Source organism: Raphanus sativus, chromosome 4 (assembly GCF_000801105.2).
Source record: "Raphanus sativus cultivar WK10039 chromosome 4, ASM80110v3, whole genome shotgun sequence".
Taxonomy (NCBI): Eukaryota; Viridiplantae; Streptophyta; class Magnoliopsida; order Brassicales; family Brassicaceae; genus Raphanus; species Raphanus sativus.
Window position 1 is genome coordinate 43,975,488 of NC_079514.1, and position 17,046 is coordinate 43,992,533.

At 33.7% G+C, this 17,046-nt stretch overlaps 2 protein-coding genes and 1 long non-coding RNA gene across 14 annotated transcripts; 2 read left to right on the forward strand and 1 right to left on the reverse strand.

The window, feature by feature from the left end:
- The first annotated feature begins 2,184 nt into the window (after window positions 1-2,184).
- On the forward strand, window positions 2,185-4,516 carry LOC108853116 (uncharacterized). Of its 3 annotated transcripts, none has more exons than XR_008944507.1 (5): window positions 2,185-2,377; window positions 2,477-2,627; window positions 2,813-3,200; window positions 3,427-3,485; window positions 4,365-4,516. It is a non-coding gene; the product is annotated as an uncharacterized LOC108853116 (long non-coding RNA). The 3 variants fall into 3 exon arrangements; XR_001949680.2 differs by having other exon boundaries at window positions 2,480-2,627; window positions 2,813-3,260; XR_001949679.2 differs by having other exon boundaries at window positions 2,480-2,627; window positions 4,365-4,513.
- Window positions 4,517-4,809: 293 nt separating this feature from the next.
- On the forward strand, window positions 4,810-6,411 carry LOC108855070 (uncharacterized). The gene has a single exon (XM_018628777.2). It carries the CDS (start codon window positions 4,989-4,991, stop codon window positions 6,057-6,059), a length of 1,071 nt encoding a protein of 356 aa, XP_018484279.1. The 5' UTR covers window positions 4,810-4,988; the 3' UTR covers window positions 6,060-6,411.
- Window positions 6,286-9,810, reverse strand: LOC108855069 (uncharacterized). 10 transcript variants are annotated; one of them, XM_057009090.1, is made up of 14 exons: window positions 9,618-9,808; window positions 9,190-9,410; window positions 8,700-8,812; window positions 8,308-8,428; window positions 8,125-8,219; window positions 7,700-8,020; window positions 7,544-7,616; window positions 7,354-7,466; window positions 7,177-7,261; window positions 7,008-7,080; window positions 6,875-6,930; window positions 6,733-6,798; window positions 6,590-6,655; window positions 6,286-6,511 (listed from the first exon to the last, which is right to left on the reverse strand). In XM_057009090.1, exons 4-14 carry the CDS (start codon window positions 8,425-8,427, stop codon window positions 6,425-6,427), a joined length of 1,155 nt encoding a protein of 384 aa, XP_056865070.1. In that variant the 5' UTR covers window position 8,428; window positions 8,700-8,812; window positions 9,190-9,410; window positions 9,618-9,808; the 3' UTR covers window positions 6,286-6,424. The 10 variants fall into 10 exon arrangements, 8 of the variants coding, with proteins under 8 accessions (XP_056865070.1, XP_018484278.1, XP_056865068.1 ...); XM_018628776.2 differs by having other exon boundaries at window positions 8,331-8,428; window positions 9,618-9,807; XM_057009088.1 differs by having other exon boundaries at window positions 7,014-7,080; window positions 8,700-9,410; window positions 9,618-9,809.
- Window positions 9,811-17,046: the final 7,236 nt, after the last annotated feature.

Sequence of the window (17,046 nt, forward strand, 5' to 3'; positions counted from 1 at the left end):
TGGTACAACAATATCAGACATGTAGTATGTTAAAATAGTAAAATAATATCCACTCATTCTCTTACACTCTTTCATTCTCTTTCCTCTTCCCTCCCGTTTTATATCTCTATTTTTGTCACCATTTTCAAAATTTTGAATCTTCTCCTTTATTCATTTTATCGATATCAAACCACGTGTCACCTAACAAAACATATACCGTATGACAAATTATGTATCAGATAAAAAATCATTTAACAAACAACATATTTACTCATCCCAAAGTATCAATCCATTTATCAGCAAAACTAACTAAGAATAAGAAAATGTACAGGCCGGGAAACTATTTATCAGCTACATCAGTTATGTATCAATTAATGACAAGTTTTTTTGTAACATCATATCAATTATTTATCAATTTTTGGTATCAAACTATGTGTCAGTTAACAAAACATGTATCAAGTAACAAATTATGTTTAAAATAACAAACAATTTATCTAACAACTTATTAACTCACAAACCGTGTATCAACTAATTTGTCAGGTAACAAACCAAGTATCGAGCAATGTGCAAGCTGTCAAACTATTTATCATGTACACAAATCGTATATTAATTAATGATAATTTTCGACTCTGCTAACAAAATATGTAGTAGGTATCAAATCATTTACCAACTAACGAATGATTTATAAAACAAATATATGAGATAACAAATCTTAGCCCAATTTCAAGTTTAGATAATCAAAGTAAAAAAATAACATCAAACTTATAACATAATCACTATAAGAAGTAAAAAAAAAGCAAGAAATAAAATTTACCAGCAGAAGAACATAGTCATGAGTTTGAAACTCCTTTATTTTTCTTCTGATAATAAACCATCAAAGATCATCTTTTTGAACCTGAAGCAACAGAATTTTTTTTTAAAGAAAGATTTGATTGTGGAAAACAAAAAAATTGGTGAAAGAAAAGAGAGGCATGGAGTTTGGAGAAGAAAGATTACGAGAAGAAAAGAAGAATTGGAGTGAAGGAGAAGAAGAAAGAGAACTGGAATTTCCCATAATAAAAGAAAAATAGATAGCAGGAGACAGAATCAACTGACACACCTGACACAAATCAGAGAGCTATGGATGTAGGGAGGAGTGTGAATTAGGAGCAAAACAGAAAAGAAAAAATGGTTGAATTTGCTATGGGTAAGTGTCAAATATGGACTCCCTCCATTGGCATACATGCCAATTATCCCAATATATTATAACTGTCCATTTAACTTATGGAAATATAAATGATAGTGTATGCTTGTGCAATATATAAAATATATAAATATAATATCATTTATGATGTACGACTTAGCATCATGATTTTGACTTATGGTAATATACAAAACAAAAAAATATATATATATACAAAACAAAAGTGATAGTGTACGTCTGTGAAATCATAATATTTATCAAAAAAAAAAAGAAATCGTAATCATATTATCAACCGTTTGGGATAATTATTGGTTTTACTCTGAGTTGGAAAGTAAATATTGGTACTGGTGACCTAAATTTCTCTAATATTACCAACATGATTTATTTGAAATATTTCAGCAACATTAAATGGTTCAAATAATATATTTAAGTTTCTAATGAATATGTCCAACAACTTTGTTTAAATAGATTTTTTCAAAAAGTTTCCTTTTTAATAATATAGACTAGATACTTACCCGCCCTTCTTAAGGGCGGGTATATTTACATTTTAATTTATTTTCTTTATTTTTAAGTTATTGTCATATATGTTACATGTATGTTAGTTTTCGGATGAATTGATATTTATTTGAAGATATATATATACTGTTTAGTGGGTTATAAATCCGGTTTCCTAATTTTTTTTTTCATTTTGCGGTTTTGTTTGGTCAAAAGTGTTAATAATGTGATTATTTTATTATTTTATATTCAATATAAAGTAATTTAAAAGCAAAAATAATAAATCTCATGGTTTCTTAAATTTTAGTTACAATTTGTTTTTCTCTTAATTTGGTAATTGTATTTAAATACATATAATAAAAAAATGTTAGTGAATATAAAGTTAAATGATATAAAATTGATTTATGAGTCTCATGATTTATTGGGTTTGGTTTAGTTTCAATTGTAAAATACTAATGGGCTTTACTTTGGGTATTGACATATTGTCTCCTTTATGTTTCGAAGGTGTAGAAAAAAATAATTAACATTTTGCAATCTGAAACATCAAAATATTTATGTCTTTAGGGAAAAATGAACCGACAGAAAACAAATCGAGATCTGTCCAAGCTGATGTTTCTTCTTTTCTGTTCGAAGAGATCTTTCTTCTTCTCTTTTTTTTTTCTTTCCAAAAAAGATGTTTCTTCTTTTCTCAGTCAGCTGGAAGAAAAGCGATATGATTATGTAAGTATATGTTTTCGGATCTAGCCTGTAATCAGGAAGTTCTTGTTTTGATTAAATATTCTTGTCTGTTCGCTTACTCCTTTTTTTAATACATGCAAGAAGATATAAGTCACCGATGGTTAAGAGAAAGAGACGAAGAAGGGTTCTTCATCCGAAAGGAAGATGGCCGGTGATCGGAGAGACCTTAGCCTTTATTGCGTGTGGATATTCTTCTCGGCTTGTTACCTTTGTGGAACAAATAAAAGGCTTTGTAAGTCTTTTTCTATTAATCCATTTGATAAGATTTTTTTTAAAGCATTTATTTCTTGCAAATCCGTTAATTAAAAAAGATTATGAATTAAAAATCAACACTATTTATAAAATCTGTTTTGTAATTTTATTTTTAAAGAGAGCTCTTACTGAGTATTTTTTTTATATACATGCGACAATATTTAGGATGGAGTTTCCGATTTGGAATAAATGGTCAATAATACAAAACCACCAATAGTCCAGATTCATGCGAAGCTCGTTTAAGTAAAGATGATAAGAGGCGAAGACTTATAGCACAACCAGATGAAGAAAATGTTTCCACTACTGAGAAAAGATAAATTTTTTTTGTTTGTTTCTCTACTCTTAACTCATTTTTTAATGGTTTTAGCTTACGGGTTTTTAACCTTTTTTTTAGGAGCTAATGTATAAAGCTTTTAACTTTTCTTTATAGGAACCTTTGTTTAGGAGCTTATGTCGACTTACTTCAAATGTCTGGCCAATGAACGTAATCTTTTACATGTGGTTGCTTACTCTCCAATTGTTCTTTACAGGAGTCACCGACATGTTTTCAATGGTCTTCCACTCACCAATCACACATTTACTACCCAAACTCATCAACTGATTCTGTCTACATGTTGCGTAGATTTTATCACCCTGCAATAAAAATATATAATAGAGCTTTAGTACGTGAATTTTGAGACAAAATAAGAAAGTATAGAAGTATTAATAATGTATTTACCTTTGAATCAGCAAAGATGATTTCAAGAGATTCACCAAATGCAGCGTTGATTTGTTTCCAGGTGTGGATCGTTTTCACCTGAATACACCAGTCGATTCTGCGAGGCTTCAACTGTGAAAGGTAAGATATCTTTTTGCGATGGTTTCATTTTTACTAATGAGAAGAATTATGTTTTGATGAGTTAGTTGTTTCAGTAAGGGTAGTATATATAGGGAAGAACATAAATGTGTGTGTCGTAAACTTAAAGAAAAATATTTGTTTTTTTTTTTAAAAGGTATCTATGGCAGAATATGCCAAATCTGATATCGATTTTAGTTTTGATTTCTAAAGAATATTGTTTTTTTTTAATTCGAGATTTTAAATTTTGACTGAGAAGTAATCTTTTGATATATTGCTGTTAGTAGTTGGTTTGAAAATTTGTTTAAATTGGAACTGCTTTGTCCATTATCTGATGGTTCGTGAATATGGCTACATGAAAATCGGAGGAGAGTTTGTTTAAAAAGTAGTTATTAAATATAGAGTTTTTTTATTTTCTTATTATTTTTTTATAATTCGTGAATATGGGTACACAATTTTCGGAAGTGAGTTTGTTTGTAGAGGAGTTATGGAATATATTTCTTTATATTTAGTATTTAATATTTATATATCTTTGTAAGATGTCTGGTTTTTAATTTTATTCTTTGTATAAGTGTATCTTATGATTACAGAAAACTTATAATAGTGTTTAAGTGTTTGATATATTTAGTGTTTAGGGATTTGTAAGATGATTTGTTCAACTTCATTTTAGGGTTAGCAAACAAACTACATAGACTTAACGTGTGATGATAATAATTTTTTTGGTATATGTGGTGGTTCAGTATAAATTGGTATATCTACTGGTGACTCATAGATATTGTAATTTATGTCATCATATGTATTGTTCCTGATTGAAATCTTGATCAAAAAGTTACCTACAATTAACATATACTAATTGCTATTTTGATATTTTTTTTGGTATAGGTCATGTTTCGAAGCTTGTATTGATCATTTGGCAAAGACGGCGATGAGTTGATGGTGATAAGCTGAGGCAAAAAAAATATCATCATTCTCGTATATGCTGTGTAAAGTGAGGTTGGTTCATAATAACTATATTGATGAGACATATCATGTTACTCGTACATATAGGTAGTTAAGTTGATCTTTTTTTGCTTCTCTAAATTACTCTTACTGAATTTTTTAAAAATAGACAAATCCATAATGACACAAAAAGTAATATGCGAGGTAAAAGTTAAGGCAAATCAAAAAAAAAAATCCTGAATTAATAGTATTGATGCATGTTCGGGATCAATTCTGAGACCATGGAAAATTTTATTCTATAAAGATAAAATATTGTTGATTTTATAATATAGGGAAAAAGATCGTGGATTTTCGTTATATTTTCGGAAATTTCCTGAATAATTTTTTTTTTAAAAAAAAATCATGTGGCGTTCTTAAGGCACCGACATCGATCTATTACTTTCGATCGGAACAGTAACAACAAGTAACAAATAACTGGAAACACATTGTATCATTGATTACATACATCGAATATTCTCAGACAATTCGTACAAAACTCAACTTCATCGATCAAATTCATCTTCTCATATGGATCTCTTCAAATCAGTTCTGCCCGAATACGAATACGATCACGACCACCAACAACAACCCGATTCACCAGAATCAACTCCATCTCCTCTCAACGATGCCGCAGCAACCTCTTCTTCTTCTTCATGGAGCTTCGGCAATCTGATTAAAACCCTAGCAACCAAATCCGAATCCGTAATCGGATCCTATCGTCGTGAACTCGAGGAATTCGGATCCGAATTGAAGAAAGAAAGCTCCGTGATCCGACAAGTAGCTTCCCGTGCCGTCAAAGACTTGCCTGGTTCTCTCGACATCGGCGCCTCCGTCGCTCAAGAGTCGCTCGAATCCGTTGGTCAAGCGATCGACGACATCGGCGCCACCGTGTGGAAATCAACGGCTAAGATCATTTCTCATGGTCTCTTATCTTCTTCCTCCCATATCGACTCATATGGACATCTTCATCAGGGCTTATCTGTGAAACCGTATAGTCGGTTTGAGATGCAGTTGCTCGCGATCCAATCTGATAAAGCCACCTATGTTAGAGAACCTGATGATGATTTAGGTGAATTTGAAAAATGGAGTTTAAGGTTTAAGCTAGAGGAGAAACGAGACGTGATTGCTGGTTTGATCAATGGAAACAAAGCTGTTAAGGAGATGTACGTGAAGATTGTGCCTGTGGAAGTTGATGCTGAGACTTTCTGGAGGAGGTATTACTATAAAGTGCATAAGCTTGAGGAAGCTGAGGAGGCTAGAGTTAAGCTTGTGAAGCGAGCTGTATCTGGACAAGAAGAGGAGGATTTGAGCTGGGATCTTGATGATGAGGTGGATGAAACTGAAGGGGAGAAAGACAGGAATGTGGTATTGGAGGAGGGGAGTAGAGAAGTCTCGTCTAAGGATAGTGATATCTCAGTGATTTCGACGCAGCCATCTTTACCTGAGGCCGGAGATGTTGGGTGGGATCAGATGGAAGATGTTATTAGAAGCAATGAGGAAAAGGAGAAATCTGATTGGCGAAGACGGGTCAGTGTAGCAGAGGAAGAAGAGGATCTAACTTGGGATATTGAAGCTGATGAACACTCTGGTAAACAATAAGCTATAGAAAATGCAAGATTTGCAATCAAAAGTGTCACCAGGTCTTAGAGATATTAATGTTGAGGACGGTGAGTTTGAGCTCAAACTCGTATCTTTGATCTTGGCAGGTAAATAAAGCATATACGATTCTTGTTAAACGTGCATATTCACAAACATGTTGTATAATACTCTCGTCCGGTTTAAAAAAAAACAGATTTGTATATTACTTTGAAAAAAATAGCACAGGTTGTTGTAGGAACGAATTAGTTTTAAGTGAAACTTGTTATACGTATACAACCTTATTTGTTTGGGGTTGCTGAGTAGTGTATATCTTACACCTTTCTGTCTATGAATCTATCAATACTTTATTTAAGTAACGTGGACAGCTAAATCTTAGGTGAGTAGCGACTGCGAATATAGAGGTACAAAGCCGTGGCTGCAGCCACCATATAGGGGAAGATTGTCCATATTCCCTGCACAAAAGATGGAACCAAAACTTGTGTCAAAGGCTCAAAGCTGTTCAACTCTGTTGTCTCTCTCTATATACTTACCACTACAGTTGCTACTGTTGCAATAGCAAACATAGGGCGTTCTCGAAGAAGAAACCCAATCACAAGCTGAAATATTTGGGACATTATAGTTAAATCTTATGGTAACGAAGACTGAAATCGAATGTAATGAAAAGAAGATAAACCTGAATTGGAAGAGTAATCAAACCGCCGCAGCAAACTCCTGCAAAGAAACATTCTGGAGATATTCCCTGTAAATGATCATGTTAAAAATATTTGATTGGATTTTAACCAAAGTTGCTACACATGACATGGAATCAGACTTACAAGTGCTCCAGCAAAGAATGCTGTAGGATTCCTCACTCCCAGCGAAAATCTTTCCACTGCGTTTCAAATTCATAAAACCAACATCACATTAAAGAAAATCTTCCCACTGCATTCAGTTCAGTCTGTAACTTACCAAAACCTGACAGGTTTCCATATTTTTGGACGGCCTGGGTAATGCCCATCGCTTTCTCTTTACCTATACCCAGCTTTATATCGAAATGTTTAAAAAAGATAATCAGTCTTTTGGGATACAAAATTTTACAGGAGAATAACAAGAGTGGATTTCACCTAAGGGAAGTAACCTTTGAACAAACATCATCTGATGCTCCACTTTCTCTGAAGAGCTTCCCTAGGTAAAACGGTATCATATCGCTTATACAAACTCCCCTTTTCAAGTTCCAGCAAAAAAACATCAACGAAGAAACCATGGGAGCTAAGCTATTATGGTTGTTTTGACAAGAAATATTGCATCTCTTTACCAGTAAACCCAAGACACAGTAGACATTATATAAGGAGCATTCCGAGAGAAAGACTCAGCAAAAGATTGCCACGTCCCATCCAGAGTTAACATTCGAGCCAATGTTATTCCAACCTGTACTCAAACATTTACAAGAAACTGTCAACAACAAAAAAAATGAAATCTCATCAGCATAGAAGTACACCACATACCCAAATATTTAGCGCCTCTTCGCTGATGAAAATCCCAAATCCAGCCGCCATTAGCAACCAAAAGTAAACCCATCTGTAGAAAGAAATACACTGAAACAGCTGAAGGGATACAATCTATTTCACATAAGCTTTGTAGCTAACTGTTACAATCATTACCCAGGTGCGTTTGCTGGAATTACGAATCTGTTTCCGAACGCATTGAAGGTAAAACCAACTGAAGATGATGAAGGTTTGGCCAGACTCTTAACCTCAAAAGGTGCACCATCACTAGCAGAGCCTTTCAAGGTCACACATATTGCTGTAATAGTCAGAGCCAATCCTAACCCAATACCTAACTTTGCTATGAATGAGACTCTCTTCTTTTCAGAAACTCTTGTGCTTTCGCTGTTAAGCATTTCATCTACGTTTGGTTTCTCATCTTCAGAGTCCTTCTTTCCTGCATTTTCTTTCTGAAAGCTTCTTACTCTAGTCCTGAAACTGTAACAACATGAGATTAATATACTTTTTTTTTTGGCTAATTCCAAGAAAATTCAATCAAAATGAGTGCCAAAAGTTCCACAATCAGAACATTTCTATCAAACCTGTAAGAAGAAGGCTTGAAGAGACGAGAGACCGATAAGCTTTCTACAGCACCATACAAAACTCTGCTCCTCAAGACAGCAATAAGGTTTGGTTTCTGAAGGTTTAAAGAAAACCCATTAATCGGAACCGCCATGGAAGACAGCATTCTTTCAGACAGATGACGGTAACAAGATTTTGGTTACAGGGAAGAAGAAGAAGAGGAAACCATGTGATTCATAAGGGTCTTGTTTGAGTGGTGATGGCGATTCTGAAGATACGCATATTCTCTCCGTGGTCCAAAACACTTCCATTATACTGAGCATTCTGTACCATAATAATATTTGACGTCATAAAGTATTTAGAAAAATATCTTTATCAAAATAAATATGTAGAAAAATAGGCTTAAGCATGATTATCCCTAGAAACCTTAAGTACACTTTAATAACTATTTAACTATTAAATTTTAGCTAAGGATCTTAGTTAAGAATCACCTAATTTTTGTTGTACATTAGTAGTTTCTTAATTTGGGTTTCTTAAAAAAAAAAAAGAATATGAGAAAGAGAAGATAGATTGAGAATGAAAATTGTTCACACACAAGCATACAAAACGTGAGTGACGACAATAACACTTGTTCACTAGACCGATGATACAAAACGTTACTGCTCCCACAGAAGCATACAAAACGTAACCACTTTCCTTTGTCCTGTCCTGCATATCAGCAGCATACACTCATAAGTCATATCATAAAAGGATATAATCTATTAATCTCAAACAAACCGTACTGGTCTTGTTTTATTTTCCACCTAAGTGATGTAATCAAACTTCAACCATTGTCATGTAATATAATTTAGACTAAAGAAGAGAAGAGAAAGAAGCATTCAACTTTACTCTTGGAGTTGAGTTGAGTTAAGATGAGTTGACATGAATCTAACCTATTTATTACATTGCACACAGTCCTAATGTTAAACTAAAACAAGCATGGATCACACTCATTTTAACTAACCATAACCTAACTCTAACAAGCATTTATTAACCGCCTCTATCAACTATCATCCACACCAAAGCAATAAAGAAAAAAGCAAGACTTGAAGGGCTTCGGATTCTTTCTTCTTATTCTGCTTCTTTAATGGTTTAGACTGGTCTCAGGAGCGTTTGGTTGAGGAGGAGAGAAGAGAGGCTTTGGCGGCATGGACATTGAGAGAAGCCATCATCTCGTCGTTTCGTCTAATTAATGTTCTCTAGTCTTTTGCGCTCGTACTCTGTCGCCATTGAAGCCCTCAACGAATGTGTGTGTGTGTGTGTCTGACTGAGAGAGAGAGAGAGGAAAAGTTTGTAATTGGTCTCAGACTAACACTGTAATAAGGACTAGAAAAGCTTAAAAGGTATCTATGGTCTAAATCAGAACCCAATTAATCGAAGCAAAGACCAGTCATTTATCGAAAAAAATTTCAAAAAAGTGGAATCCAGAATCAGAGGAAACGAAAGAGAGATTAGAGATGAATCAGGTACAAACCTGGAGAAATAGAGTGATTTGGCAGCTGAAGAAACCAAAGAAGAGTGCTTTTGTTGTTAAGGAAGGGGAGCTTGTATCGTCCATGGGAGAAGCCGAGAGGAGACGGAGACGACGACAGAACACGAGAGAAAGAGAAGACAAGAAAGAGAAATTGAAACTTCGTGATTTTCTGACACGTGTATTAAAAACCCCACTCTAAATTGGTTGCCAAAGTCTCATATTAAGGAAGGATCGATTACTCTCATTTTAATTACTTTTGATTTAATTAAATCACGTGTATAAAGAGTCGTGTATTTTGGCTAAGGAAAAGAGATCGCAATACAAAATTTTTCCATGCCTTAACGAAACAAAAGAGAGCAAGGAACAAGATCACTCAGCTACTAGATGAAAATAGAAATATTGTGGAAGATGAAGAAGGATAAGTAGCCATTGCTACTAGCTATTTTAAACAAATCTTTGAGTCTTCTAATCCACATGATATTGAAGAAGCTCTATCTGAAGTTCTTACGACAATAACGGAGCCAATGAACAAGAGTCTTACAGCACCGGTAACAGAGTGGGAGATTAAATTAGCTCTCTTTGCTATGCATCCAGAAAAAGCCCCGGGCCAGATGGGATGACTGCGCTGTTTTACCAGAAGTTTTGGGATATAATAAAGAATGATTTAACTCTTATGGTTAATAAGTTCCTTACCGAAGGGATAATGCCTGAAGGACTGAATGAAACTAATATTTGTCTCATCCCAAAGACAACAAAACCTAATGATATGGCTCAGTTTTGGCCTATTAGTTTGTGTAACGTAAGTTACAAGATTATCTCTAAGGTCCTATGCTAGAGACTAAAGAAAGTGCTACCAGGATTGATATCGGAAACCCTGTCAGCCTTTGTTGCTAGAAGACAGATTTCTGATAATACTATGATTGCTCAAGAGATGTTCCATGCTCTCAGGACAAAGCCAAGTGGACGCAACAAAAGAATGGCTATTAAGACATATATGAGCAAAGCCTATGATAGGATGGAATGGTCATTTATTGAAGCGGTGATGAGAAAGATGGGCTTCTCAGAAACATGGATCACATGGATAATGAGATGTATCACGTCAGTACAATACAAAGTCCTCATGAATGGCCAACCGAGAGGGAACATTATTCCAGGAAGAGGCCTACGCCAAGGAGATCCTTTGTCTCCTTTCATTTTTATTCTATGCCTGGAAGCGCTCGTTAGCCTTCTCAATCATGCAGAGAACCAGGGAAAGATAACGGGGATGCGCGTTACCCGCGCGTGTCCATCGGTATCCCACCTATTATTTGCTGATGATAGCATTTTCTTCTGTAAGGCGGAGCCCCGTGAATGTGAAGAAGTAATGAAAGTGATCAGGATCTATGGTAAAGCATCAGGACAATGTATTAACTTTGATAAATCCTCTTTACTCTTTGGTAAGAGGATTAACGCAACCACAAGGCAGAAGATCAAAGATGTACTTGGAATACAGAATGATGGAGGGATGGGGACTTACTTGGGTGTTCCAGAAGATATTAGTGGCTCAAAATGCAAGCTCTTTGCGTTCCTAAAAGACAAGCTAATGCATAGAGTAAATGGCTGGACAGGTCGCTGGCTCTCGAAAGGAGGGAAGGAGGTATTGATTAAGTCCATTTTGCTTACTCTCCCGACGTATGTTATGTCTACTTTCCTGCTCCCATTAGAGATATGTGAAACCCTTGCTAGCGCTATTGCCCAGTTCTGGTGGAGCTCAAATCCCCCAAAGAGAGGAATACACTGGTCTAAATGGGAAAAAGTCTGTCTACCGAGAGAAGAAGGAGGGATTGGATTTCGCATGATTCATGAGTTCAATTTGGCATTACTGGTGAAACAATTATGGAGGCTAACACAAAACCCGGATTCGTTGGTCGCACGTGTCTTAAGAGGAAGATATTATAGACTAAGCTCGCCTCTGCGAGTAAATTCTGCAAACAGTCCCTCTTATGTTTGGACTAGTATTTCCGCTGCGAGGGAGCTCTTATTGCTGGGGATAAGGCAGAAAATACACTCTGGTTATGAAGTTAAGGCGTGGGAGGATCCCTGGATTCCATTGAATCCAGCTAGGCCAGCTATACCCATAGCGCCAGTTATGCATCCAAATATGAGAGTGAGTGATCTTATTAATCAGGAGTTGAAGGAATGGGATGTTAATCTACTGGAACAATATGTAAGCCCTGATGACATACCCCTTATAAGGAGTTTAGCCATAAGCACAACTCATAGGCCTGATACGTTTTGCTGGAACTTCACAAGACATGGACAATACACGGTCAAGTCTGGATATTGGGTTGTTCAAAATCTTTTGAAGGATGCAGACGAGAAGCAAGTGTTAGAGCCAAGTATTACAAAGCTCCAAGCCTTTGGTTGGAAGATAAATGCGCCAAAGAAAATGTGTCATCTTATATGGCAATTGTTAACTGGTCATGTGGCAGTAACGAGAAATCTAGCAAGGCGAAATATGAGATGCGACAATTACTGCCCAAGATGTGGTGAACCAGAGGAGTCAGTAACACATGCTATTTTCGAATGTCCACCTGCTCTACAAGTTTGCTCTGGTTCAAGTGAACCGTCTTTTTCCCAGTAGAGGTAGTTCATATTCGTGTAGATACTTGGTGCTGGAATAACACCAGGATTCGTTGGAGTCGATGAGTGTAACCAAAGAAAATGTGTCATCTTATATGGAAATTGTTAACTGGTCATGTGGCAGTAACGAGAAATCTAGCAAGGCGAAATATGAGATGCGACAATTACTGCCCAAGATGTGGTGAACCAGAGGAGTCAGTAACACATGCTATTTTCGAATGTCCACCTGCTCTACAAGTTTGGTTACACTCATCGACTCCAACGAATCCTGGTGTTATTCCAGCACCAAGTATCTACACGAATATGAACTACCTCTACTGGGAAAAAGACGGTTCACTTGAACCAGAGCAAGATAGGGATCCTTATCCCTGGCTAATTTGGTACATCTGGAAGGTTAGAAATGACAAACTCTTTAGGAGAATAGACAGAGATCCTCTGGAACTAGTTCGATATGCTGAGAGTGAGTGTCAAGCTTGGTTTAATGCCAATGAGAGGATACCGACAGTAGTACAAGAGAGCAATGTAGAGGAACCCCAAATCATAAGTTTGGGCAATATTTGCTTACTGGATGGATCATGGACATCTCATGCTCATTTAGTGGGTGTGGATGGGTCTGGTTAGACAGTGGGGGAAAGACGCAACTCATGGGTTCACAGAACTTCTCCAGAAGAGAGTCAGCTCTGCACTCAGAAGTGGAAGCACTGCGATGGGCGATAGAAAATATGCTTCAGCATTCAACATGTCAGAACTTCGGGACAGACTGCAAAGAATTGATTGCAATGATCAAGGAACTTCATGCTTGGCCAAGTTTTGCTACGGAATTAGAAAGGATAGAGACATTGCTCATATGCTTCCCGGATTTCAAGATTGCTTATGTTCCGAGAGCGCGTAATCAGATTTCAGACTTTTTAGCTAAGATATCTAGATCCTTCCATAGGAAGTTACTTTTTGTTGGTTGTTCTATTCCGGTCTGGTTACCCAGACCACCTCAAGTTTGAGTAATAGAATAGCCGTTTGCCGTCAAAAAAAAAGATGAAGATGTTGAGATAATATTGAGGTTGAAAATCAGTCCTAGAGCAGAGTTGGATTTGTTGGGATGGCATTATACTAATGATGGACTTTACACAGTAAAATCGGGTTACTGGCTCAATACTCACCTACCAGATAATACACCTATTTCTCTAACTTGGGGCGATCCACTGCTAAAACAAAAGATCTGGAAATGCAGTTCTCCTCCTAAGGTTAATCATTTCCTTTGGAAAACTCTCTCTAGATCACTTGCAGTTGGTAGTAATTTAAAACGAAGGCACATTACTCGCTTTGATCAGTGTATAAGATGTTGCTTAGATATGGAAACAGAGAAGCATATGCTTTTTGACTGCCCTTATGCTCAAAGAATATGGCGTGCGTCAGGTGTAGCTAATGATACAATTTTTGATCCTACTGCCTCGTTGGAAGCTAAAATAGAAGTTTGTATTCGAGCAAATACAACAGCATCTTTGGCTACTATCAAGGACCTTCCTATTAGTATTTTATGGAGGATTTGGAAAAGCAGAAATATATTGATGTACCAACAGAAAAATCTTCAATGGTGGGTTATTCTAAAACAGGCTAGAGCTGATGTTATGGAATGGTCAACAGTCAACTGCAAACAACAAGCAACTGTTTCAAGGACTTCTGAACTCAACACGGGCCATGTAGATTGGAGAAGACCTGAAGAAGGATGGAGCAAATGCAACTTTGATGGCTCTTTTATCAATCCAGAACTACCGGCAAAAGGGGGATGGGTACTGAGAGATTATAATGGCGTGTTTATTACTGCAGGTCATGCAAAAGGACAGAGAATTGAATCTGCGTTGGCTGCAGAACTTCAGGCCTACCTTATGGTTCTACAATTCTGTTGGTCACGTGGTTTCACAAAGATAATATTTGAAGGAGATAACAAGGAGCTGGTTGATATTATTATTTCAAAGACTTTGCAGTTTGGCCTATATAATTGGGTAAGAGAAATCAGATGGTGGATGAAAAAATTCAAAGACATAGAGCTCAGATGGATACGCAGGCAAGGAAATATGGTAGCTGATAGCTTTGCAAAAGCAGACTTACCAATTCATACATCTTTTATTTCGTATCATTTTGTACCTCGGTTTGCTACTATGCATTTGCATAAAGACTATGTATGTTCATCATGTTACTAATAATAAGATGGAGTTATAAAAAAAAATCACTGATTTTCTTAAAAACTCCACTCAAGGATTGGGATAAAAATGCTCTAAGATATAAGGAAAATTTGTTTTTAGACGAAAATTATCCTATTATTACGGTTAAAAAAAAAAGAAAAATCATCCTATTAGGATAAAACCAACGAAAAATTTGGAAATATACATTCGTATGAGATTTTATATTGAAAACTACACTATTAAAAACTAATAATTTTAAAATTTAATTATTAAAAATTAAAATTTCATCATAAATTATGGATAATGTTCAAATCAGAAAAAAGTAAATAAATATTAACAAATATATCATATTTAGATTTATCTTATATCTAATTTAGTATTATATTAGTATTAAATAAATTAACAAAATAATGATTTATATTAGAATTTATACTATTATTTGCGAAGTGATTTTTTGCAACGGAGCTCTCACGTTAAAAGTTAGAACGGTTAATATCGTTTATACCTTTTTGAATATAAATTATCCATAAAATGAAAACGAATTTTAATTATTTAATTAGATAATGATTACAATTAATAATGATAAGAATTATCCAAAATCAAAAAAAATATTTTAAAATAAAAAAGTTAGAGTGATTAGTATCATTTATACCGTTAACGAATAAAATATATAAATTAGCTAAAAATAAAAACGAATTTTAAATTTATTTGATCAGATAGGTGATTAAATTAGAATAATAAGATTTATCAAAAATTTAAAAAGTATATTTAAAAAAAGAAGATAACTTCCATATATATTGAATTGTTATCTGATACATCTATTTTAATGAAATAGTTAATTAAGTAAAGATTTTATATATATTGAATTGTTATCTGATAAATATATTTTAATAAAATAGTTAATTAAGTAAATATTTTAATTTTAAATAATTAAAAAGAGAATTCATTATAGTATTTTAATTATTATTACATGTATTAATAAGTAATTATAAAATGTTTATGTCAACGGAGCTTTCACGTTAAAAGTTAGAGCGTTTAATATCGTTTATACCCTTAATAAGTAAAAATATAAATTATCCATAAAATAAAAATGAATTTTAATTATTTAATTAGATAATGATTACAATTAATAATGATAAGGATTATCCAAAATCAAAACAAAAATTTAAAATAAAAAAGTTAGAGTGATTAGTATCGTTTATACCCTTAACGAATAAAATATATAAATTAGCTAAAACATAAAAACGAATTTTAAATTTATTTGATCAGATAAGTGATTAAAATTAGAATAATAAGATTTATCAAAATTTAAAAAGTATGTTTAAAAAAAGATAATTTCCATATATATATTGAATTGTTATATGATACATCTATATTAATGAAATAGTTAATTAAGTAAAGATTTTATATATATTGAGTTGTTATCCGATAAATCTATTTTAATAAAATAGTTAATTAAGTAAATATTTTAATTTTAAATAATTAAAAAGAGAAATCATTATAGTATTTTAATTATTATGACATGTATTAATAAGTAACTATAAAATGTTTATGCCCGCATAGGCGGGTTTAAACACCTAAGTATAACCTCTTTAAATTAATAATCTATAAATTAATATCTCTATAAATTAATATAATTACATAGTCCTAAATTTAGTTTTTGGTTCAATTAGTATTTCGATAAATTAATAATCTCTATAAACTAATAAAAAATCATAGTTTTGGTGTAGTCCCAACATTATTAATTTATAGAGGTTTCATTATAGTTGTGAAAAATATGACAAGTAATCAAATATACTTAGGTTTAGTCATTATTTTTTAATAAAAATATGGATTTATAAGATGACTTGTCATTATATTCGAAAATAATAAATATTTATTTAAAATATATTTAATTTAAGTTTATCTTATATTTAGTTTAGTATTATTAAATAATAATATTAAATAAAATAATAATTTATAGTAAAATTATGGCAAAGATGAAAAATAATAAATAAGATAATACCATAGTATTTAGGTAGATCATATGTCATAGTTATCATAAAATTTTCGATCTTTTGTAAAATACTATATATTTGATTATGAAAAGAAAGTTAGCTAAATTTAAAATAAAATAATACATGATAAGAAATTATCATACATATAAAATATTTTTAAAGTTTGTTCAAGCATAATATTTTAAAACTCATCAAGATATTCGATGGACTCCACGTGTTCTTTCAACATTTTTATTTTCAGGTTGGTGTGAATAGGACTGGCTAACTTTATCCTCATCTCTTTGTCAGATACCGTCTTTTCCGCATCATTTTCAGGACCATATACACCTTCACAACTTCAACTATCCCGAACAAAGAAGGCCAATAGGGTTTCTATGTTATTGTTTTCTTCATCTTTATCTTCATCTTCGATTTTTTCGGGAACTTTCTGCATGTTAGACCAGTCAGAAAGAAAAATTCCCAAACAGGAAATCTAATCGGTTAACCGGCAAAATGAAACCAAGCTTCATATTTTTGTTCACCTTGAGTTGTTTTGACAATAAATACCTAACAAATCTTCCAGAAAAAGCCAGCTTATTGTCAATCTCAACGATTTTTCCAAATGATGACTGAATAATCTGGACTTCATCT